Genomic DNA, 25991 nt, shown 5'->3' on the forward strand with positions numbered 1-25991 from the left:
CACTCGGTGAAAATATTCTGAATCTTTTCATTCAGACCAAAATATCAGTGCAGTCTAATTATTCTAGACGACAATGATATATTGCAAATTTGATGGTCTCTTCATGTGGGTTCCAGTATCAAAATTGGTTTGTTATTCCAGTAGATGTTTTATGCATGTCTTTTCTGAATGTTATTTGCAGCACTTGATGGTGCCAAATAACTGATGCAGTAGAACAACCCAAATTCTGTGTTTTGACGTTGTTTTTCACTCTGAACATTTCACAGTTGAGGGCGATGCCGTCAGAAGGGATGTTGTGTTTCTGCTGGATGGCTCTGATTACACTAGAAATGGATTCCCAGCAATGCGGGACTTTGTTCAGAGAGTGGTGGAGAAGCTCCGAGTTGATGAAAACAAAGATCGGGTTGCTGTAGTCCAATACAGTAATGATCCAGCAGCTAACTTCTATCTAAATACATACTCAACAAAGGAGGATGTGATTAACAGTGTGAAAGGCCTTAGACACAAAGGGGGAAGGCCACTGAACACCGGGGCAGCCCTTCAGTTTGTTAAGGACAGTGTGTTTACTGCATCTGCCGGCAGCAGACGTCCTGAGGGTGTCCCTCAGATTGTTGTTGTGCTGGCTGGTGGAAGATCTAGTGACAGCGTTGAAGCACCAGCTGCAGCCCTGAAGGAACTTGGAGTGTTGATCTTTGCAATTGGAACGAGGAGCTCTGATAGCAGAGAATTGCAAAAGATTACCTACGATCCTAGTTATGCTCTTTCAGTGTCTGAATTCTCTGACCTCCCAGCAGTCCAAGAGCAACTTCTTTCATCTGTTAATACCGTAGTTGTTGAGATCACACCAGGAACACCAACTGTGTTGGGTAAGAAAAGTAGAAGTATAGAGAAATATGTGATGCTTGTTGTACAACTACTGCAATAAGGAGTGAATTTTTTTAAATTTCCCAATATAAATTTGATAAAGCATTCTGTGAAGGTACTTGGAGTGTACAATAGTTTAACGTTCACTCCTCTTGTTTTGTTCAGGCTCTCTCAGTGTTCTTTTCTGTGAGATGGCTTCAAGTCAGTATTCTGTTCTTTGTAGTTTCTTGTCGTTTGTTGCTCAATCTACATGGAGTTGTTCTTTTTCCACTCGGTGAAAATATTCTGAATCTTTTCATTCAGACCAAAATATCAGTGCAGTCTAATTATTCTAGACGACAATGATATATTGCAAATTTGATGGTCACTTTATGTGGGTTCCAGTATCAAAATTGGTTTGTTATTCCAGTAGATGTTTTATGCATGTCTTTTCTGAATGTTATTTGCAGCACTTGATGGTGCCAAATAACTGATGCAGTAGAACAAACCAAATTCTGTGTTTTGACGTTGTTTTTCACTCTGAACATTTCACAGTTGAGGGCCATGCCGTCAGAAGGGATGTTGTGTTTCTGCTGGATGGCTCTGATTACGCTAGAAATGGATTCCCAGCAATGCGGGACTTTGTTCAGAGAGTGGTGGAGAAGCTCCGAGTAGATGAAAACAAAGATCGGGTTGCTGTAGTCCAATACAGTAATGATCCAGCAGCTAACTTCTATCTAAATACATACTCAACAAAGGAGGATATGATTAACAGTGTGAAAGGCCTTAGACACAAAGGGGGAAGGCCACTGAACACCGGGGCAGCCCTTCAGTTTGTTAAGGACAGTGTGTTTACTGCATCTGCCGGCAGCAGACGTCCTGAGGGTGTCCCTCAGATTGTTGTTGTGCTGGCTGGTGGAAGATCTAGTGACAGCGTTGAAGCACCAGCTGCAGCCCTGAAGGAACTTGGAGTGTTGATCTTTGCAATTGGAACGAGGAGCTCTGATAGCAGAGAATTGCAAAAGATTACCTACGATCCTAGTTATGCTCTTTCAGTGTCTGAATTCTCTGACCTCCCAGCAGTCCAAGAGCAACTTCTTTCATCTGTTAATACCATAGTTGCTGAGATCACACCAGGAACACCAACTGTGTTGGGTAAGAAAAGTAGTAGTATAGAGAAATATGTGATGCTTGTTGTACAACTACTGCAATAAGGAGTGAATTTTTTAAATTTCCCAATATAAACTTGATAAAGCATTCTGTGAAGGTACTTGGAGCGTACAATAGTTTAACGTTCACTCCTCTTGTTTTGTTCAGGCTCTCTCAGTGTCCTTTTCTGTGAGATGGCTTCAAGTCAGTATTCTGTTCTTTGTAGTTTCTTGTCGTTTGTTGCTCAATGTACATGGAGTTGTTCTTTTTCCACTCGGTGAAAATATTCTGAATCTTTTCATTCAGACCAAAATATCAGTGCAGTCTAATTATTCTAGACGACAATGATATATTGCAAATTTGATGGTCACTTCATGTGGGTTCCAGTATCAAAATTGGTTTGTTATTCCAGTAGATGTTTTATGCATGTCTTTTCTGAATGTTATTTGCAGCACTTGATGGTGCCAAATAACTGATGCAGTAGAACAACCCAAATTCTGTGTTTTGACGTTGTTTTTCACTCTGAACATTTCACAGTTGAGGGCGATGCCGTCAGAAGGGATGTTGTGTTTCTGCTGGATGGCTCTGATTACACTAGAAATGGATTCCCAGCAATGCGGGACTTTGTTCAGAGAGTGGTGGAGAAGCTCCGAGTTGATGAAAACAAAGATCGGGTTGCTGTAGTCCAATACAGTAATGATCCAGCAGCTAACTTCTATCTAAATACATACTCAACAAAGGAGGATGTGATCAACAGTGTGAAAGGCCTTAGACACAAAGGGGGAAGGCCACTGAACACCGGGGCAGCCCTTCAGTTTGTTAAGGATAGTGTGTTTACTGCATCTGCCGGCAGCAGACGTCCTGAGGGTGTCCCTCAGATTGTTGTTGTGCTGGCTGGTGGAAGATCTAGTGACAGCACTGAAGCACCAGCTGCAGCCCTGAAGGAACTTGGAGTGTTGATCTTTGCAATTGGAACGAGGAGCTCTGATAGCAGAGAATTGCAAAAGATTACCTACGATCCTAGTTATGCTCTTTCAGTGTCTGAATTCTCTGACCTCCCAGCAGTCCAAGAGCAACTTCTTTCATCTGTTAATACCGTAGTTGTTGAGATCACACCAGGAACACCAACTGTGTTGGGTAAGAAAAGTAGAAGTATAGAGAAATATGTGATGCTTGTTGTACAACTACTGCAATAAGGAGTGAATTTTTTTAAATTTCCCAATATCAATTTGATAAAGCATTCTGTGAAGGTACTTGGAGCGTACAATAGTTTAACGTTCACTCCTCTTGTTTTGTTCAGGCTCTCTCAGTGTCCTTTTCTGTGAGATGGCTTCAAGTCAGTATTCTGTTCTTTGTAGTTTCTTGTCGTTTGTTGCTCAATCTACATGGAGTTGTTCTTTTTCCACTTGGTGAAAATATTCTGAATCTCTTAATTCAGACCAAAATATCAGTGCAGTCTAATTATTCTAGACGACAATGATATATTGCAAATTTGATGGTCTCTTCATGTGGGTTCCAGTATCAAAATTGGTTTGTTATTCCAGTAGATGTTTTATGCATGTCTTTTCTGAATGTTATTTGCAGCACTTGATGGTGCCAAATAACTGATGCAGTAGAACAACCCAAATTCTGTGTTTTGACGTTGTTTTTCACTCTGAACATTTCACAGTTGAGGGCGATGCCGTCAGAAGGGATGTTGTGTTTCTGCTGGATGGCTCTGATTACACTAGAAATGGATTCCCAGCAATGCGGGACTTTGTTCAGAGAGTGGTGGAGAAGCTCCGAGTTGATGAAAACAAAGATCGGGTTGCTGTAGTCCAATACAGTAATGATCCAGCAGCTAACTTCTATCTAAATACATACTCAACAAAGGAGGATGTGATTAACAGTGTGAAAGGCCTTAGACACAAAGGGGGAAGGCCACTGAACACCGGGGCAGCCCTTCAGTTTGTTAAGGACAGTGTGTTTACTGCATCTGCCGGCAGCAGACGTCCTGAGGGTGTCCCTCAGATTGTTGTTGTGCTGGCTGGTGGAAGATCTAGTGACAGCGTTGAAGCACCAGCTGCAGCCCTGAAGGAACTTGGAGTGTTGATCTTTGCAATTGGAACGAAGAGCTCTGATAGCAGAGAATTGCAAAAGATTACCTACGATCCTAGTTATGCTCTTTCAGTGTCTGAATTCTCTGACCTCCAAGCAGTCCAAGAGCAACTTCTTTCATCTGTTAATACCGTAGTTGTTGAGATCACACCAGGAACACCAGCTGTGTTGGGTAAGAAAAGTAGAAGTATAGAGAATTATGTGATGCTTGTTGTACAACTACTGCAATAAGGAGTGAATTTTTTTCAATTTCCCAATATAAATTTGATAAAGCATTCTGTGAAGGTACTTGGAGCGTACAATAGTTTAACGTTCACTCCTCTTGTTTTGTTCAGGCTTTCTCAGTGTCCTTTGCTGTGAGATGGCTTCAAGTCAGTATTCTGTTCTTTGTAGTTTCTTGTCGTTTGTTGCTCAATCTACATGGAGTTGTTCTTTTTCCACTTGGTGAAAATATTCTGAATCTTTTAATTTAGACCAAAATATCAGTGCAGTCTAATTATTCTAGACGACAATGATATATTGCAAATTTGATGGTCTCTTCATGTGGGTTCCAGTATCAAAATTGGTTTGTTATTCCAGTAGATGTTTTATGCATGTCTTTTCTGAATGTCATTTGCAGCACTTGATGGTGCCAAATAACTGATGCAGTAGAACAACCCAAATTCTGTGTTTTGACGTTGTTTTTCACTCTGAACATTTCACAGTTGAGGGCGATGCCGTCAGAAGGGATGTTGTGTTTCTGCTGGATGGCTCTGATTACACTAGAAATGGATTCCCAGCAATGCGGGACTTTGTTCAGAGAGTGGTGGAGAAGCTCCGAGTTGATGAAAACAAAGATCGGGTTGCTGTAGTCCAATACAGTAATGATCCAGCAGCTAACTTCTATCTAAATACATACTCAACAAAGGAGGATGTGATTAACAGTGTGAAAGGCCTTAGACACAAAGGGGGAAGGCCACTGAACACCGGGGCAGCCCTTCAGTTTGTTAATGACAGTGTGTTTACTGCATCTGCCGGCAGCAGACGTCCTGAGGGTGTCCCTCAGATTGTTGTTGTGCTGGCTGGTGGAAGATCTTCTGACAGCGTTGAAGCACCAGCTGCAGCCCTGAAGGAACTTGGAGTGTTGATCTTTGCAATTGGAACGAGGAGCTCTGATAGCAGAGAATTGCAAAAGATTACCTACGATCCTAGTTATGCACTTTCAGTGTCTGAATTCTCTGACCTCCCAGCAGTCCAAGAGCAACTTCTTTCATCTCTTAATACCGTAGTTGTTGAGATCACACCAGGAACACCAACTGTGTTGGGTAAGAAAAGTAGAAGTATAGAGAAATATGTGATGCTTGTTGTACAACTACTGCAATAAGGAGTGAATTTTTTTAAATTTCCCAATATAAATTTGATAAAGCATTCTGTGAAGGTACTTGGAGTGTACAATAGTTTAACGTTCACTCCTCTTGTTTTGTTCAGGCTCTCTCAGTGTTCTTTTCTGTGAGATGGCTTCAAGTCAGTATTCTGTTCTTTGTAGTTTCTTGTCGTTTTTTGCTCAATGTACATGGAGTTGTTCTTTTTCCACTCGGTGAAAATATTCTGAATCTTTTCATTCAGACCAAAATATCAGTGCAGTCTAATTATTCTAGACGACAATGATATATTGCAAATTTGATGGTCACTTCATGTGGGTTCCAGTATCAAAATTGGTTTGTTATTCCAGTAGATGTTTTATGCATGTCTTTTCTGAATGTTATTTGCAGCACTTGATGGTGCCAAATAACTGATGCAGTAGAACAACCCAAATTCTGTGTTTTGACGTTGTTTTTCACTCTGAACATTTTACAGTTGAGGGCGATGCCGTCAGAAGGGATGTTGTGTTTCTGCTGGATGGCTCTGATTACACTAGAAATGGATTCCCAGCAATGCGGGACTTTGTTCAGAGAGTGGTGGAGAAGCTCCGAGTAGATGAAAACAAAGATCGGGTTGCTGTAGTCCAATACAGTAATGATCCAGCAGCTAACTTCTATCTAAATACATACTCAACAAAGGAGGATGTGATTAACAGTGTGAAAGGCCTTAGACACAAAGGGGGAAGGCCACTGAACACCGGGGCAGCCCTTCAGTTTGTTAAGGACAGTGTGTTTACTGCATCTGCCGGCAGCAGACGTCCTGAGGGTGTCCCTCAGATTGTTGTTGTGCTGGCTGGTGGAAGATCTAGTGACAGCGTTGAAGCACCAGCTGCAGCCCTGAAGGAACTTGGAGTGTTGATCTTTGCAATTGGAACGAGGAGCTCTGATAGCAGAGAATTGCAAAAGATTACCTACGATCCTAGTTATGCTCTTTCAGTGTCTGAATTCTCTGACCTCCCAGCAGTCCAAGAGCAACTTCTTTCATCTGTTAATACCGTAGTTGTTGAGATCACACCAGGAACACCAACTGTGTTGGGTAAGAAAAGTAGAAGTATAGAGAAATATGTGATGCTTGTTGTACAACTACTGCAATAAGGAGTGAATTTTTTAAATTTCCCAATATAAATTTGATAAAGCATTCTGTGAAGGTACTTGGAGCGTACAATAGTTTAACGTTCACTCCTCTTGTTTTGTTCAGGCTCTCTCAGTGTCCTTTTCTGTGAGATGGCTTCAAGTCAGTATTCTGTTCTTTGTAGTTTCTTGTCGTTTGTTGCTCAATGTACATGGAGTTGTTCTTTTTCCACTCGGTGAAAATATTCTGAATCTTTTCATTCAGACCAAAATATCAGTGCAGTCTAATTATTCTAGACGACAATGATATATTGCAAATTTGATGGTCTCTTCATGTGGGTTCCAGTATCAAAATTGGTTTGTTATTCCAGTAGATGTTTTATGCATGTCTTTTCTGAATGTCATTTGCTGCACTTGATGGTGCCAAATAACTGATGCAGTAGAACAACCCAAATTCTGTGTTTTGACGTTGTTTTTCACTCTGAACATTTCACAGTTGAGGGCGATGCCGTCAGAAGGGATGTTGTGTTTCTGCTGGATGGCTCTGATTACACTAGAAATGGATTCCCAGCAATGCGGGACTTTGTTCAGAGAGTGGTGGAGAAGCTCCGAGTTGATGAAAACAAAGATCGGGTTGCTGTAGTCCAATACAGTAATGATCCAGCAGCTAACTTCTATCTAAATACATACTCAACAAAGGAGGATGTGATTAACAGTGTGAAAGGCCTTAGACACAAAGGGGGAAGGCCACTGAACACCGGGGCAGCCCTTCAGTTTGTTAAGGACAGTGTGTTTACTGCATCTGCCGGCAGCAGACGTCCTGAGGGTGTCCCTCAGATTGTTGTTGTGCTGGCTGGTGGAAGATCTAGTGACAGCGTTGAAGCACCAGCTGCAGCCCTGAAGGAACTTGGAGTGTTGATCTTTGCAATTGGAACGAGGAGCTCTGATAGCAGAGAATTGCAAAAGATTACCTACGATCCTAGTTATGCTCTTTCAGTGTCTGAATTCTCTGACCTCCCAGCAGTCCAAGAGCAACTTCTTTCATCTGTTAATACCGTAGTTGTTGAGATCACACCAGGAACACCAACTGTGTTGGGTAAGAAAAGTAGAAGTATAGAGAAATATGTTTTGCTAGTTGTACAACTACTGCAATAAGGAGTGAATTTTTTTAATTTCCCAATATAAATTTGATAAAGCATTCTGTGAAGGTACTTGGAGCGTCCGGTAGTTTAACGTTCACTCCTCTTGTTTTGTTCAGGCTCTCTCAGTGTCCTTTTCTGTGAGATGGCTTCAAGTCAGTATTCTGTTCTTTGTAGTTTCTTGTCGTCTGTTGCTCAATCTACATGGAGTTGTTCTTTTTCCACTTGGTGAAAATATTCTGAATCTTTTCATTCAGACCAAAATATCAGTGCAGTCTAATTAATCTAGACGACAATGATATATTGCAAATTTGATGGTCTCTTCATGTGGGTTCCAGTATCAAAATTGGTGTGTTATTCCAGTAGATGTTTAAAGCATTTCTTTTCTGAATGTCATTTGCTGCACTTGATGGTGCCAAATAACTGATGCAGTAGAACAACCCAAATTCTGTGTTTTGACGTTGTTTTTCACTCTGAACATTTCACAGTTGAGGGCGATGCCGTCAGAAGGGATGTTGTGTTTCTGCTGGATGGCTCTGATTACACTAGAAATGGATTCCCAGCAATGCGGGACTTTGTTCAGAGAGTGGTGGAGAAGCTCCGAGTTGATGAAAACAAAGATCGGGTTGCTGTAGTCCAATACAGTAATGATCCAGCAGCTAACTTCTATCTAAATACATACTCAACAAAGGAGGATGTGATTAACAGTGTGAAAGGCCTTAGACACAAAGGGGGAAGGCCACTGAACACCGGGGCAGCCCTTCAGTTTGTGAAGGACACAGTCTTTACTGCATCTGCCGGCAGCAGACGTCCTGAGGGTGTCCCTCAGATTGTTGTTGTGCTGGCTGGTGGAAGATCTAGTGACAGCGTTGAAGCACCAGCTGCAGCCCTGAAGGAACTTGGAGTGTTGATCTTTGCAATTGGAACGAGGAGCTCTGATAGCAGAGAATTGCAAAAGATTGCCTACGATCCTAGTTATGCTCTTTCAGTGTCTGAATTCTCTGACCTCCCAGCAGTCCAAGAGCAACTTCTTTCATCTGTTAATACCATAGTTGTTGAGATCACACCAGGAACACCAACTGTGTTGGGTAAGAAAAGTAGTAGTATAGAGAAATATGTGATGCTTGTTGTACAACTACTGCAATAAGGAGTGAATTTTTTAAATTTCCCAATATAAACTTGATAAAGCATTCTGTGAAGGTACTTGGAGCGTACAATAGTTTAACGTTCACTCCTCTTGTTTTGTTCAGGCTCTCTCAGTGTCCTTTTCTGTGAGATGGCTTCAAGTCAGTATTCTGTTCTTTGTAGTTTCTTGTCGTTTGTTGCTCAATGTACATGGAGTTGTTCTTTTTCCACTCGGTGAAAATATTCTGAATCTTTTCATTCAGACCAAAATATCAGTGCAGTCTAATTATTCTAGACGACAATGATATATTGCAAATTTGATGGTCACTTCATGTGGGTTCCAGTATCAAAATTGGTTTGTTATTCCAGTAGATGTTTTATGCATGTCTTTTCTGAATGTTATTTGCAGCACTTGATGGTGCCAAATAACTGATGCAGTAGAACAACCCAAATTCTGTGTTTTGACGTTGTTTTTCACTCTGAACATTTCACAGTTGAGGGCGATGCCGTCAGAAGGGATGTTGTGTTTCTGCTGGATGGCTCTGATTACACTAGAAATGGATTCCCAGCAATGCGGGACTTTGTTCAGAGAGTGGTGGAGAAGCTCCGAGTTGATGAAAACAAAGATCGGGTTGCTGTAGTCCAATACAGTAATGATCCAGCAGCTAACTTCTATCTAAATACATACTCAACAAAGGAGGATGTGATTAACAGTGTGAAAGGCCTTAGACACAAAGGGGGAAGGCCACTGAACACCGGGGCAGCCCTTCAGTTTGTTAAGGACAGTGTGTTTACTGCATCTGCCGGCAGCAGACGTCCTGAGGGTGTCCCTCAGATTGTTGTTGTGCTGGCTGGTGGAAGATCTAGTGACAGCGTTGAAGCACCAGCTGCAGCCCTGAAGGAACTTGGAGTGTTGATCTTTGCAATTGGAACGAGGAGCTCTGATAGCAGAGAATTGCAAAAGATTACCTACGATCCTAGTTATGCTCTTTCAGTGTCTGAATTCTCTGACCTCCCAGCAGTCCAAGAGCAACTTCTTTCATCTGTTAATACCGTAGTTGTTGAGATCACACCAGGAACACCAACTGTGTTGGGTAAGAAAAGTAGAAGTATAGAGAAATATGTTTTGCTAGTTGTACAACTACTGCAATAAGGAGTGAATTTTTTAAATTTCCCAATATAAATTTGATAAAGCATTCTGTGAAGGTACTTGGAGCGTCCGGTAGTTTAACGTTCACTCCTCTTGTTTTGTTCAGGCTCTCTCAGTGTCCTTTTCTGTGAGATGGCTTCAAGTCAGTATTCTGTTCTTTGTAGTTTCTTGTCGTTTGTTGCTCAATCTACATGGAGTTGTTCTTTTTCCACTTGGTGAAAATATTCTGAATCTTTTCATTCAGACCAAAATATCAGTGCAGTCTAATTATTCTAGACGACAATGATATATTGCAAATTTGATGGTCTCTTCATGTGGGTTCCAGTATCAAAATTGGTTTGTTATTCCAGTAGATGTTTTATGCATGTCTTTTCTGAATGTCATTTGCTGCACTTGATGGTGCCAAATAACTGATGCAGTAGAACAACCCAAATTCTGTGTTTTGACGTTGTTTTTCACTCTGAACATTTCACAGTTGAGGGCGATGCCGTCAGAAGGGATGTTGTGTTTCTGCTGGATGGCTCTGATTACACTAGAAATGGATTCCCAGCAATGCGGGACTTTGTTCAGAGAGTGGTGGAGAAGCTCCGAGTTGATGAAAACAAAGATCGGGTTGCTGTAGTCCAATACAGTAATGATCCAGCAGCTAACTTCTATCTAAATACATACTCAACAAAGGAGGATGTGATTAACAGTGTGAAAGGCCTTAGACACAAAGGGGGAAGGCCACTGAACACCGGGGCAGCCCTTCAGTTTGTGAAGGAGACAGTCTTTACTGCATCTGCCGGCAGCAGACGTCCTGAGGGTGTCCCGCAGATTGTTGTTGTGCTGGCTGGTGGAAGATCTTCTGACAGCGTTGAAGCACCAGCTGCAGCCCTGAAGGAACTTGGAGTGTTGATCTTTGCAATTGGAACGAGGAGCTCTGATAGCAGAGAATTGCAAAAGATTACCTACGATCCTAGTTATGCACTTTCAGTGTCTGAATTCTCTGACCTCCCAGCAGTCCAAGAGCAACTTCTTTCATCTCTTAATACCGTAGTTGTTGAGATCACACCAGGAACACCAACTGTGTTGGGTAAGAAAAGTAGAAGTATAGAGAAATATGTGTTGCTAGTTGTACAAGTACTGCTATAAAGAGTGATTTTTTGAAATTTCCCAACATAAATTTGATAAAGCATTCTGTGAAGGTACTTGGAGCGTCCGGTAGTTTAACGCTCACTCCTCTTGTTTTGTTCAGGCTTTCTCAGTGTCCTTTTCTGTGAGATGGCTTCAAGTCAGTATTCTGTTCTTTGTAGTTTCTTGTTGTTTGTTGCTCAATCTACATGGAGTTGTTCTTTTTCCACTCGGTGAAAATATTCTGAATCTTTTCATTCAGACCAAAATATCAGTGCAGTCTAATTATTCTAGACGACAATGATATATTGCAAATTTGATGGTCTCTTCATGTGGGTTCCAGTATCAAAATTGGTTTGTTATTCCAGTAGATGTTTTATGCATGTCTTTTCTGAATGTTATTTGCAGCACTTGATGGTGCCAAATAACTGATGCAGTAGAACAACCCAAATTCTGTGTTTTGACGTTGTTTTTCACTCTGAACATTTCACAGTTGAGGGCGATGCCGTCAGAAGGGATGTTGTGTTTCTGCTGGATGGCTCTGATTACACTAGAAATGGATTCCCAGCAATGCGGGACTTTGTTCAGAGAGTGGTGGAGAAGCTCCGAGTTGATGAAAACAAAGATCGGGTTGCTGTAGTCCAATACAGTAATGATCCAGCAGCTAACTTCTATCTAAATACATACTCAACAAAGGAGGATGTGATTAACAGTGTGAAAGGCCTTAGACACAAAGGGGGAAGGCCACTGAACACCGGGGCAGCCCTTCAGTTTGTTAAGGACAGTGTGTTTACTGCATCTGCCGGCAGCAGACGTCCTGAGGGTGTCCCTCAGATTGTTGTTGTGCTGGCTGGTGGAAGATCTAGTGACAGCGTTGAAGCACCAGCTGCAGCCCTGAAGGAACTTGGAGTGTTGATCTTTGCAATTGGAACGAGGAGCTCTGATAGCAGAGAATTGCAAAAGATTACCTACGATCCTAGTTATGCTCTTTCAGTGTCTGAATTCTCTGACCTCCCAGCAGTCGAAGAGCAACTTCTTTCATCTGTTAATACCGTAGTTGTTGAGATCACACCAGGAACACCAACTGTGTTGGGTAAGAAAAGTAGAAGTATAGAGAAATATGTGATGCTTGTTGTACAACTACTGCAATAAGGAGTGAATTTTTTTAAATTTCCCAATATAAATTTGATAAAGCATTCTGTGAAGGTACTTGGAGTGTACAATAGTTTAACGTTCACTCCTCTTGTTTTGTTCAGGCTCTCTCAGTGTTCTTTTCTGTGAGATGGCTTCAAGTCAGTATTCTGTTCTTTGTAGTTTCTTGTCGTTTGTTGCTCAATCTACATGGAGTTGTTCTTTTTCCACTCGGTGAAAATATTCTGAATCTTTTCATTCAGACCAAAATATCAGTGCAGTCTAATTATTCTAGACGACAATGATATATTGCAAATTTGATGGTCACTTCATGTGGGTTCCAGTATCAAAATTGGTTTGTTATTCCAGTAGATGTTTTATGCATGTCTTTTCTGAATGTTATTTGCAGCACTTGATGGTGCCAAATAACTGATGCAGTAGAACAAACCAAATTCTGTGTTTTGACGTTGTTTTTCACTCTGAACATTTCACAGTTGAGGGCGATGCCGTCAGAAGGGATGTTGTGTTTCTGCTGGATGGCTCTGATTACACTAGAAATGGATTCCCAGCAATGCGGGACTTTGTTCAGAGAGTGGTGGAGAAGCTCCGAGTAGATGAAAACAAAGATCGGGTTGCTGTAGTCCAATACAGTAATGATCCAGCAGCTAACTTCTATCTAAATACATACTCAACAAAGGAGGATATGATTAACAGTGTGAAAGGCCTTAGACACAAAGGGGGAAGGCCACTGAACACCGGGGCAGCCCTTCAGTTTGTTAAGGACAGTGTGTTTACTGCATCTGCCGGCAGCAGACGTCCTGAGGGTGTCCCTCAGATTGTTGTTGTGCTGGCTGGTGGAAGATCTAGTGACAGCGTTGAAGCACCAGCTGCAGCCCTGAAGGAACTTGGAGTGTTGATCTTTGCAATTGGAACGAGGAGCTCTGATAGCAGAGAATTGCAAAAGATTACCTACGATCCTAGTTATGCTCTTTCAGTGTCTGAATTCTCTGACCTCCCAGCAGTCCAAGAGCAACTTCTTTCATCTGTTAATACCGTAGTTGTTGAGATCACACCAGGAACACCAACTGTGTTGGGTAAGAAAAGTAGAAGTATAGAGAAATATGTTTTGCTAGTTGTACAACTACTGCAATAAGGAGTGAATTTTTTAAATTTCCCAATATAAATTTGATAAAGCATTCTGTGAAGGTACTTGGAGCGTCCGGTAGTTTAACGTTCACTCCTCTTGTTTTGTTCAGGCTCTCTCAGTGTCCTTTTCTGTGAGATGGCTTCAAGTCAGTATTCTGTTCTTTGTAGTTTCTTGTCGTTTGTTGCTCAATCTACATGGAGTTGTTCTTTTTCCACTTGGTGAAAATATTCTGAATCTTTTCATTCAGACCAAAATATCAGTGCAGTCTAATTATTCTAGACGACAATGATATATTGCAAATTTGATGGTCTCTTCATGTGGGTTCCAGTATCAAAATTGGTTTGTTATTCCAGTAGATGTTTTATGCATGTCTTTTCTGAATGTCATTTGCTGCACTTGATGGTGCCAAATAACTGATGCAGTAGAACAACCCAAATTCTGTGTTTTGACGTTGTTTTTCACTCTGAACATTTCACAGTTGAGGGCGATGCCGTCAGAAGGGATGTTGTGTTTCTGCTGGATGGCTCTGATTACACTAGAAATGGATTCCCAGCAATGCGGGACTTTGTTCAGAGAGTGGTGGAGAAGCTCCGAGTTGATGAAAACAAAGATCGGGTTGCTGTAGTCCAATACAGTAATGATCCAGCAGCTAACTTCTATCTAAATACATACTCAACAAAGGAGGATGTGATTAACAGTGTGAAAGGCCTTAGACACAAAGGGGGAAGGCCACTGAACACCGGGGCAGCCCTTCAGTTTGTGAAGGACACAGTCTTTACTGCATCTGCCGGCAGCAGACGTCCTGAGGGTGTCCCGCAGATTGTTGTTGTGCTGGCTGGTGGAAGATCTTCTGACAGCGTTGAAGCACCAGCTGCAGCCCTGAAGGAACTTGGAGTGTTGATCTTTGCAATTGGAACGAGGAGCTCTGATAGCAGAGAATTGCAAAAGATTACCTACGATCCTAGTTATGCACTTTCAGTGTCTGAATTCTCTGACCTCCCAGCAGTCCAAGAGCAACTTCTTTCATCTCTTAATACCGTAGTTGTTGAGATCACACCAGGAACACCAACTGTGTTGGGTAAGAAAAGTAGAAGTATAGAGAAATATGTGTTGCTAGTTGTACAAGTACTGCTATAAAGAGTGATTTTTTGAAATTTCCCAACATAAATTTGATAAAGCATTCTGTGAAGGTACTTGGAGCGTCCGGTAGTTTAACGCTCACTCCTCTTGTTTTGTTCAGGCTTTCTCAGTGTCCTTTTCTGTGAGATGGCTTCAAGTCAGTATTCTGTTCTTTGTAGTTTCTTGTTGTTTGTTGCTCAATCTACATGGAGTTGTTCTTTTTCCACTCGGTGAAAATATTCTGAATCTTTTCATTCAGACCAAAATATCAGTGCAGTCTAATTATTCTAGACGACAATGATATATTGCAAATTTGATGGTCTCTTCATGTGGGTTCCAGTATCAAAATTGGTTTGTTATTCCAGTAGATGTTTTATGCATGTCTTTTCTGAATGTTATTTGCAGCACTTGATGGTGCCAAATAACTGATGCAGTAGAACAACCCAAATTCTGTGTTTTGACGTTGTTTTTCACTCTGAACATTTCACAGTTGAGGGCGATGCCGTCAGAAGGGATGTTGTGTTTCTGCTGGATGGCTCTGATTACACTAGAAATGGATTCCCAGCAATGCGGGACTTTGTTCAGAGAGTGGTGGAGAAGCTCCGAGTTGATGAAAACAAAGATCGGGTTGCTGTAGTCCAATACAGTAATGATCCAGCAGCTAACTTCTATCTAAATACATACTCAACAAAGGAGGATGTGATTAACAGTGTGAAAGGCCTTAGACACAAAGGGGGAAGGCCACTGAACACCGGGGCAGCCCTTCAGTTTGTTAAGGACAGTGTGTTTACTGCATCTGCCGGCAGCAGACGTCCTGAGGGTGTCCCTCAGATTGTTGTTGTGCTGGCTGGTGGAAGATCTAGTGACAGCGTTGAAGCACCAGCTGCAGCCCTGAAGGAACTTGGAGTGTTGATCTTTGCAATTGGAACGAGGAGCTCTGATAGCAGAGAATTGCAAAAGATTACCTACGATCCTAGTTATGCTCTTTCAGTGTCTGAATTCTCTGACCTCCCAGCAGTCGAAGAGCAACTTCTTTCATCTGTTAATACCGTAGTTGTTGAGATCACACCAGGAACACCAACTGTGTTGGGTAAGAAAAGTAGAAGTATAGAGAAATATGTGATGCTTGTTGTACAACTACTGCAATAAGGAGTGAATTTTTTTAAATTTCCCAATATAAATTTGATAAAGCATTCTGTGAAGGTACTTGGAGTGTACAATAGTTTAACGTTCACTCCTCTTGTTTTGTTCAGGCTCTCTCAGTGTTCTTTTCTGTGAGATGGCTTCAAGTCAGTATTCTGTTCTTTGTAGTTTCTTGTCGTTTGTTGCTCAATCTACATGGAGTTGTTCTTTTTCCACTCGGTGAAAATATTCTGAATCTTTTCATTCAGACCAAAATATCAGTGCAGTCTAATTATTCTAGACGACAATGATATATTGCAAATTTGATGGTCACTTCATGTGGGTTCCAGTATCAAAATTGGTTTGTTATTCCAGTAGATGTTTTATGCATGTCTTTTCTGAATGTTATTTGCAGCACTTGATGGTGCCAAATAACTGATGCAGTAGAACAAACCAAATTCTGTGTTTTGACGTTGTTTTTCACTCTGAACATTTCACAGTTGAGGGCGATGCCGTCAGAAGGGATGTTGTGTTTCTGCTGGATGGCTCTGATTACACTAGAAATGGATTCCCAGCAATGCGGGACTTTGTTCAGAGAGTGGTGGAGAAGCTCCGAGTAGATGAAAACAAAGATCGGGTTGCTGTAGTCCAATACAGTAATGATCCAGCAGCTAACTTCTATCTAAATACATACTCAACAAAGGAGGATATGATTAACAGTGTGAAAGGCCTTAGACACAAAGGGGGAAGGCCACTGAACACCGGGGCAGCCCTTCAGTTTGTTAAGGACAGTGTGTTTACTGCATCTGCCGGCAGCAGACGTCCTGAGGGTGTCCCTCAGATTGTTGTTGTGCTGGCTGGTGGAAGATCTAGTGACAGCGTTGAAGCACCAGCTGCAGCCCTGAAGGAACTTGGAGTGTTGATCTTTGCAATTGGAACGAGGAGCTCTGATAGCAGAGAATTGCAAAAGATTACCTACGATCCTAGTTATGCTCTTTCAGTGTCTGAATTCTCTGACCTCCCAGCAGTCCAAGAGCAACTTCTTTCATCTGTTAATACCATAGTTGTTGAGATCACACCAGGAACACCAACTGTGTTGGGTAAGAAAAGTAGTAGTATAGAGAAATATGTGATGCTTGTTGTACAACTACTGCAATAAGGAGTGAATTTTTTAAATTTCCCAATATAAACTTGATAAAGCATTCTGTGAAGGTACTTGGAGCGTACAATAGTTTAACGTTCACTCCTCTTGTTTTGTTCAGGCTCTCTCAGTGTCCTTTTCTGTGAGATGGCTTCAAGTCAGTATTCTGTTCTTTGTAGTTTCTTGTCGTTTGTTGCTCAATGTACATGGAGTTGTTCTTTTTCCACTCGGTGAAAATATTCTGAATCTTTTCATTCAGACCAAAATATCAGTGCAGTCTAATTATTCTAGACGACAATGATATATTGCAAATTTGATGGTCACTTCATGTGGGTTCCAGTATCAAAATTGGTTTGTTATTCCAGTAGATGTTTTATGCATGTCTTTTCTGAATGTTATTTGCAGCACTTGATGGTGCCAAATAACTGATGCAGTAGAACAACCCAAATTCTGTGTTTTGACGTTGTTTTTCACTCTGAACATTTCACAGTTGAGGGCGATGCCGTCAGAAGGGATGTTGTGTTTCTGCTGGATGGCTCTGATTACACTAGAAATGGATTCCCAGCAATGCGGGACTTTGTTCAGAGAGTGGTGGAGAAGCTCCGAGTTGATGAAAACAAAGATCGGGTTGCTGTAGTCCAATACAGTAATGATCCAGCAGCTAACTTCTATCTAAATACATACTCAACAAAGGAGGATGTGATTAACAGTGTGAAAGGCCTTAGACACAAAGGGGGAAGGCCACTGAACACCGGGGCAGCCCTTCAGTTTGTTAAGGACAGTGTGTTTACTGCATCTGCCGGCAGCAGACGTCCTGAGGGTGTCCCTCAGATTGTTGTTGTGCTGGCTGGTGGAAGATCTAGTGACAGCGTTGAAGCACCAGCTGCAGCCCTGAAGGAACTTGGAGTGTTGATCTTTGCAATTGGAACGAGGAGCTCTGATAGCAGAGAATTGCAAAAGATTACCTACGATCCTAGTTATGCTCTTTCAGTGTCTGAATTCTCTGACCTCCCAGCAGTCCAAGAGCAACTTCTTTCATCTGTTAATACCATAGTTGTTGAGATCACACCAGGAACACCAACTGTGTTGGGTAAGAAAAGTAGAAGTATAGAGAAATATGTTTTGCTAGTTGTACAACTACTGCAATAAGGAGTGAATTTTTTAAATTTCCCAATATAAATTTGATAAAGCATTCTGTGAAGGTACTTGGAGCGTCCGGTAGTTTAACGTTCACTCCTCTTGTTTTGTTCAGGCTCTCTCAGTGTCCTTTTCTGTGAGATGGCTTCAAGTCAGTATTCTGTTCTTTGTAGTTTCTTGTCGTTTGTTGCTCAATCTACATGGAGTTGTTCTTTTTCCACTTGGTGAAAATATTCTGAATCTTTTCATTCAGACCAAAATATCAGTGCAGTCTAATTATTCTAGACGACAATGATATATTGCAAATTTGATGGTCTCTTCATGTGGGTTCCAGTATCAAAATTGGTTTGTTATTCCAGTAGATGTTTTATGCATGTCTTTTCTGAATGTCATTTGCTGCACTTGATGGTGCCAAATAACTGATGCAGTAGAACAACCCAAATTCTGTGTTTTGACGTTGTTTTTCACTCTGAACATTTCACAGTTGAGGGCGATGCCGTCAGAAGGGATGTTGTGTTTCTGCTGGATGGCTCTGATTACACTAGAAATGGATTCCCAGCAATGCGGGACTTTGTTCAGAGAGTGGTGGAGAAGCTCCGAGTTGATGAAAACAAAGATCGGGTTGCTGTAGTCCAATACAGTAATGATCCAGCAGCTAACTTCTATCTAAATACATACTCAACAAAGGAGGATGTGATTAACAGTGTGAAAGGCCTTAGACACAAAGGGGGAAGGCCACTGAACACCGGGGCAGCCCTTCAGTTTGTGAAGGACACAGTCTTTACTGCATCTGCCGGCAGCAGACGTCCTGAGGGTGTCCCGCAGATTGTTGTTGTGCTGGCTGGTGGAAGATCTTCTGACAGCGTTGAAGCACCAGCTGCAGCCCTGAAGGAACTTGGAGTGTTGATCTTTGCAATTGGAACGAGGAGCTCTGATAGCAGAGAATTGCAAAAGATTACCTACGATCCTAGTTATGCACTTTCAGTGTCTGAATTCTCTGACCTCCCAGCAGTCCAAGAGCAACTTCTTTCATCTCTTAATACCGTAGTTGTTGAGATCACACCAGGAACACCAACTGTGTTGGGTAAGAAAAGTAGAAGTATAGAGAAATATGTGTTGCTAGTTGTACAAGTACTGCTATAAAGAGTGATTTTTTGAAATTTCCCAACATAAATTTGATAAAGCATTCTGTGAAGGTACTTGGAGCGTCCGGTAGTTTAACGCTCACTCCTCTTGTTTTGTTCAGGCTTTCTCAGTGTCCTTTTCTGTGAGATGGCTTCAAGTCAGTATTCTGTTCTTTGTAGTTTCTTGTTGTTTGTTGCTCAATCTACATGGAGTTGTTCTTTTTCCACTCGGTGAAAATATTCTGAATCTTTTCATTCAGACCAAAATATCAGTGCAGTCTAATTATTCTAGACGACAATGATATATTGCAAATTTGATGGTCTCTTCATGTGGGTTCCAGTATCAAAATTGGTTTGTTATTCCAGTAGATGTTTTATGCATGTCTTTTCTGAATGTTATTTGCAGCACTTGATGGTGCCAAATAACTGATGCAGTAGAACAACCCAAATTCTGTGTTTTGACGTTGTTTTTCACTCTGAACATTTCACAGTTGAGGGCGATGCCGTCAGAAGGGATGTTGTGTTTCTGCTGGATGGCTCTGATTACACTAGAAATGGATTCCCAGCAATGCGGGACTTTGTTCAGAGAGTGGTGGAGAAGCTCCGAGTTGATGAAAACAAAGATCGGGTTGCTGTAGTCCAATACAGTAATGATCCAGCAGCTAACTTCTATCTAAATACATACTCAACAAAGGAGGATGTGATTAACAGTGTGAAAGGCCTTAGACACAAAGGGGGAAGGCCACTGAACACCGGGGCAGCCCTTCAGTTTGTTAAGGACAGTGTGTTTACTGCATCTGCCGGCAGCAGACGTCCTGAGGGTGTCCCTCAGATTGTTGTTGTGCTGGCTGGTGGAAGATCTAGTGACAGCGTTGAAGCACCAGCTGCAGCCCTGAAGGAACTTGGAGTGTTGATCTTTGCAATTGGAACGAGGAGCTCTGATAGCAGAGAATTGCAAAAGATTACCTACGATCCTAGTTATGCTCTTTCAGTGTCTGAATTCTCTGACCTCCCAGCAGTCGAAGAGCAACTTCTTTCATCTGTTAATACCGTAGTTGTTGAGATCACACCAGGAACACCAACTGTGTTGGGTAAGAAAAGTAGAAGTATAGAGAAATATGTGATGCTTGTTGTACAACTACTGCAATAAGGAGTGAATTTTTTTAAATTTCCCAATATAAATTTGATAAAGCATTCTGTGAAGGTACTTGGAGTGTACAATAGTTTAACGTTCACTCCTCTTGTTTTGTTCAGGCTCTCTCAGTGTTCTTTTCTGTGAGATGGCTTCAAGTCAGTATTCTGTTCTTTGTAGTTTCTTGTCGTTTGTTGCTCAATCTACATGGAGTTGTTCTTTTTCCACTCGGTGAAAATATTCTGAATCTTTTCATTCAGACCAAAATATCAGTGCAGTCTAATTATTCTAGACGACAATGATATATTGCAAATTTGATGGTCACTTCATGTGGGTTCCAGTATCAAAATTGGTTTGTTATTCCAGTAGATGTTTTATGCATGTCTTTTCTGAATGTTATTTGCAGCACTTGATGGTGCCAAATAACTGATGCAGTAGAACAAACCAAATTCTGTGTTTTGACGTTGTTTTTCACTCTGAACATTTCACAGTTGAGGGCGATGCCGTCAGAAGGGATGTTGTGTTTCTGCTGGATGGCTCTGATTACACTAGAAATGGATTCCCAGCAATGCGGGACTTTGTTCAGAGAGTGGTGGAGAAGCTCCGAGTAGATGAAAACAAAGATCGGGTTGCTGTAGTCCAATACAGTAATGATCCAGCAGCTAACTTCTATCTAAATACATACTCAACAAAGGAGGATATGATTAACAGTGTGAAAGGCCTTAGACACAAAGGGGGAAGGCCACTGAACACCGGGGCAGCCCTTCAGTTTGTTAAGGACAGTGTGTTTACTGCATCTGCCGGCAGCAGACGTCCTGAGGGTGTCCCTCAGATTGTTGTTGTGCTGGCTGGTGGAAGATCTAGTGACAGCGTTGAAGCACCAGCTGCAGCCCTGAAGGAACTTGGAGTGTTGATCTTTGCAATTGGAACGAGGAGCTCTGATAGCAGAGAATTGCAAAAGATTACCTACGATCCTAGTTATGCTCTTTCAGTGTCTGAATTCTCTGACCTCCCAGCAGTCCAAGAGCAACTTCTTTCATCTGTTAATACCATAGTTGTTGAGATCACACCAGGAACACCAACTGTGTTGGGTAAGAAAAGTAGTAGTATAGAGAAATATGTGATGCTTGTTGTACAACTACTGCAATAAGGAGTGAATTTTTTAAATTTCCCAATATAAACTTGATAAAGCATTCTGTGAAGGTACTTGGAGCGTACAATAGTTTAACGTTCACTCCTCTTGTTTTGTTCAGGCTCTCTCAGTGTCCTTTTCTGTGAGATGGCTTCAAGTCAGTATTCTGTTCTTTGTAGTTTCTTGTCGTTTGTTGCTCAATGTACATGGAGTTGTTCTTTTTCCACTCGGTGAAAATATTCTGAATCTTTTCATTCAGACCAAAATATCAGTGCAGTCTAATTATTCTAGACGACAATGATATATTGCAAATTTGATGGTCACTTCATGTGGGTTCCAGTATCAAAATTGGTTTGTTATTCCAGTAGATGTTTTATGCATGTCTTTTCTGAATGTTATTTGCAGCACTTGATGGTGCCAAATAACTGATGCAGTAGAACAACCCAAATTCTGTGTTTTGACGTTGTTTTTCACTCTGAACATTTCACAGTTGAGGGCGATGCCGTCAGAAGGGATGTTGTGTTTCTGCTGGATGGCTCTGATTACACTAGAAATGGATTCCCAGCAATGCGGGACTTTGTTCAGAGAGTGGTGGAGAAGCTCCGAGTTGATGAAAACAAAGATCGGGTTGCTGTAGTCCAATACAGTAATGATCCAGCAGCTAACTTCTATCTAAATACATACTCAACAAAGGAGGATGTGATTAACAGTGTGAAAGGCCTTAGACACAAAGGGGGAAGGCCACTGAACACCGGGGCAGCCCTTCAGTTTGTTAAGGACAGTGTGTTTACTGCATCTGCCGGCAGCAGACGTCCTGAGGGTGTCCCTCAGATTGTTGTTGTGCTGGCTGGTGGAAGATCTAGTGACAGCGTTGAAGCACCAGCTGCAGCCCTGAAGGAACTTGGAGTGTTGATCTTTGCAATTGGAACGAGGAGCTCTGATAGCAGAGAATTGCAAAAGATTACCTACGATCCTAGTTATGCTCTTTCAGTGTCTGAATTCTCTGACCTCCCAGCAGTCCAAGAGCAACTTCTTTCATCTGTTAATACCGTAGTTGTTGAGATCACACCAGGAACACCAACTGTGTTGGGTAAGAAAAGTAGAAGTATAGAGAAATATGTTTTGCTAGTTGTACAACTACTGCAATAAGGAGTGAATTTTTTAAATTTCCCAATATAAATTTGATAAAGCATTCTGTGAAGGTACTTGGAGCGTCCGGTAGTTTAACGTTCACTCCTCTTGTTTTGTTCAGGCTCTCTCAGTGTCCTTTTCTGTGAGATGGCTTCAAGTCAGTATTCTGTTCTTTGTAGTTTCTTGTCGTTTGTTGCTCAATCTACATGGAGTTGTTCTTTTTCCACTTGGTGAAAATATTCTGAATCTTTTCATTCAGACCAAAATATCAGTGCAGTCTAATTATTCTAGACGACAATGATATATTGCAAATTTGATGGTCTCTTCATGTGGGTTCCAGTATCAAAATTGGTTTGTTATTCCAGTAGATGTTTTATGCATGTCTTTTCTGAATGTCATTTGCTGCACTTGATGGTGCCAAATAACTGATGCAGTAGAACAACCCAAATTCTGTGTTTTGACGTTGTTTTTCACTCTGAACATTTCACAGTTGAGGGCGATGCCGTCAGAAGGGATGTTGTGTTTCTGCTGGATGGCTCTGATTACACTAGAAATGGATTCCCAGCAATGCGGGACTTTGTTCAGAGAGTGGTGGAGAAGCTCCGAGTTGATGAAAACAAAGATCGGGTTGCTGTAGTCCAATACAGTAATGATCCAGCAGCTAACTTCTATCTAAATACATACTCAACAAAGGAGGATGTGATTAACAGTGTGAAAGGCCTTAGACACAAAGGGGGAAGGCCACTGAACACCGGGGCAGCCCTTCAGTTTGTGAAGGACAGAGTCTTTACTGCATCTGCCGGCAGCAGACGTCCTGAGGGTGTTCCTCAGATTGTTGTTGTGCTGGCTGGTGGAAGATCTAGTGACAGCGTTGAAGCACCAGCTGCAGCCCTGAAGGATCTTGGAGTGTTGATCTTTGCAATTGGAACGAGGAGCTCTGATAGCAGAGAATTGCAAAAGATTACCTACGATCCTAGTTATGCTCTTTCAGTGTCTGAATTCTCTGACCTCCCAGCAGTCCAAGAGCAACTTCTTTCATCTCTTAATACCATAGTTGTTGAGATCACACCAGGAACACCAACTGTGTTGGGTAAGAAAAGTAGAAGTATAGAGACATATGTGTTGCTTGTTGTACAACTACTGCAATAAGGAGTGAATTTTTTTAAATTTCCCCATATAAATTTGATAAAGCATTCTGTGAAGGTACTTGGAGCATACATTAGTTTAACGTTCACTCCTCTTGTTTTGTTCAGGCTTTCTCAGTGTCCTTTTCTGTGAGATGGCTTCAAGTCAGTATTCTGTTCTTTGTAGTTTCTTATCGTTTGTTGCTCAATCTACATGGAGTTGTTCTTTTTCCACTCGGTGAAAATATTCTGAATCTTTTCATTCAGACCAAAATATCAGTGCAGTCTAATTATTCTAGACGACAATGATATATTGCAAATTTGATGGTCACTTCATGTGGGTTCCAGTATCAAAATTGGTTTGTTATTCCAGTAGATGTTTTATGCATGTCTTTTCTGAATGTTATTTGCAGCACTTGATGGTGCCAAATAACTGATGCAGTAGAACAACCCAAATTCTGTGTTTTGACGTTGTTTTTCACTCTGAACATTTCACAGTTGAGGGCGATGCCGTCAGAAGGGATGTTGTGTTTCTGCTGGATGGCTCTGATTACACTAGAAATGGATTCCCAGCAATGCGGGACTTTGTTCAGAGAGTGGTGGAGAAGCTCCGAGTTGATGAAAACAAAGATCGGGTTGCTGTAGTCCAATACAGTAATGATCCAGCAGCTAACTTCTATCTAAATACATACTCAACAAAGGAGGATGTGATTAACAGTGTGAAAGGCCTTAGACACAAAGGGGGAAGGCCACTGAACACCGGGGCAGCCCTTCAGTTTGTGAAGGACACAGTCTTTACTGCATCTGCCGGCAGCAGACGTCCTGAGGGTGTCCCGCAGATTGTTGTTGTGCTGGCTGGTGGAAGATCTTCTGACAGCGTTGAAGCACCAGCTGCAGCCCTGAAGGAACTTGGAGTGTTGATCTTTGCAATTGGAACGAGGAGCTCTGATAGCAGAGAATTGCAAAAGATTACCTACGATCCTAGTTATGCTCTTTCAGTGTCTGAATTCTCTGACCTCCCAGCAGTCCAAGAGCAACTTCTTTCATCTGTTAATACCGTAGTTGTTGAGATCACACCAGGAACACCAACTGTGTTGGGTAAGAAAAGTAGAAGTATAGAGAAATATGTGATGCTTGTTGTACAACTACTGCAATAAGGAGTGAATTTTTTAAATTTCCCAATATAAATTTGATAAAGCATTCTGTGAAGGTACTTGGAGCGTACAATAGTTTAACGTTCACTCCTCTTGTTTTGTTCAGGCTCTCTCAGTGTCCTTTTCTGTGAGATGGCTTCAAGTCAGTATTCTGTTCTTTGTAGTTTCTTGTCGTTTGTTGCTCAATCTACATGGAGTTGTTCTTTTTCCACTTGGTGAAAATATTCTGAATCTTTTCATTCAGACCAAAATATCAGTGCAGTCTAATTATTCTAGACGACAATGATATATTGCAAATTTGATGGTCTCTTCATGTGGGTTCCAGTATCAAAATTGGTTTGTTATTCCAGTAGATGTTTTATGCATGTCTTTTCTGAATGTCATTTGCTGCACTTGATGGTGCCAAATAACTGATGCAGTAGAACAACCCAAATTCTGTGTTTTGACGTTGTTTTTCACTCTGAACATTTCACAGTTGAGGGCGATGCCGTCAGAAGGGATGTTGTGTTTCTGCTGGATGGCTCTGATTACACTAGAAATGGATTCCCAGCAATGCGGGACTTTGTTCAGAGAGTGGTGGAGAAGCTCCGAGTTGATGAAAACAAAGATCGGGTTGCTGTAGTCCAATACAGTAATGATCCAGCAGCTAACTTCTATCTAAATACATACTCAACAAAGGAGGATGTGATTAACAGTGTGAAAGGCCTTAGACACAAAGGGGGAAGGCCACTGAACACCGGGGCAGCCCTTCAGTTTGTGAAGGACACAGTCTTTACTGCATCTGCCGGCAGCAGACGTCCTGAGGGTGTCCCGCAGATTGTTGTTGTGCTGGCTGGTGGAAGATCTTCTGACAGCGTTGAAGCACCAGCTGCAGCCCTGAAGGAACTTGGAGTGTTGATCTTTGCAATTGGAACGAGGAGCTCTGATAGCAGAGAATTGCAAAAGATTACCTACGATCCTAGTTATGCACTTTCAGTGTCTGAATTCTCTGACCTCCCAGCAGTCCAAGAGCAACTTCTTTCATCTCTTAATACCGTAGTTGTTGAGATCACACCAGGAACACCAACTGTGTTGGGTAAGAAAAGTAGAAGTATAGAGAAATATGTGTTGCTAGTTGTACAAGTACTGCTATAAAGAGTGATTTTTTGAAATTTCCCAACATAAATTTGATAAAGCATTCTGTGAAGGTACTTGGAGCGTCCGGTAGTTTAACGCTCACTCCTCTTGTTTTGTTCAGGCTTTCTCAGTGTCCTTTTCTGTGAGATGGCTTCAAGTCAGTATTCTGTTCTTTGTAGTTTCTTGTTGTTTGT

At 41.7% G+C, this 25991-nt stretch overlaps 1 protein-coding gene across 1 annotated transcript in view; it reads left to right on the forward strand.

Annotated features, from left to right (window-relative positions):
* Positions 1-25991, forward strand: part of LOC148822253 (uncharacterized) — a 123451-nt gene that overhangs the window by 39099 nt on the left and 58361 nt on the right. Inside the window, 23 exon segments of the mRNA XM_088930344.1 lie at positions 267-866; positions 1399-1998; positions 2530-3129; positions 3662-4261; positions 4794-5393; positions 5926-6525; positions 7057-7656; positions 8188-8787; positions 9319-9918; positions 10450-11049; positions 11581-12180; positions 12713-13312; positions 13844-14443; positions 14975-15574; positions 16107-16706; positions 17238-17837; positions 18369-18968; positions 19500-20099; positions 20632-21231; positions 21763-22362; positions 22894-23493; positions 24026-24625; positions 25157-25756. Coding sequence (XP_088786470.1) covers positions 267-866; positions 1399-1998; positions 2530-3129; positions 3662-4261; positions 4794-5393; positions 5926-6525; positions 7057-7656; positions 8188-8787; positions 9319-9918; positions 10450-11049; positions 11581-12180; positions 12713-13312; positions 13844-14443; positions 14975-15574; positions 16107-16706; positions 17238-17837; positions 18369-18968; positions 19500-20099; positions 20632-21231; positions 21763-22362; positions 22894-23493; positions 24026-24625; positions 25157-25756 — 13800 coding nt within the window.

Source organism: Atractosteus spatula, chromosome 13 (genome assembly GCF_055471065.1).
Source record: "Atractosteus spatula isolate fAtrSpa1 chromosome 13, fAtrSpa1.hap1, whole genome shotgun sequence".
In the NCBI taxonomy this organism is placed as follows: domain Eukaryota; kingdom Metazoa; phylum Chordata; class Actinopteri; order Semionotiformes; family Lepisosteidae; genus Atractosteus; species Atractosteus spatula.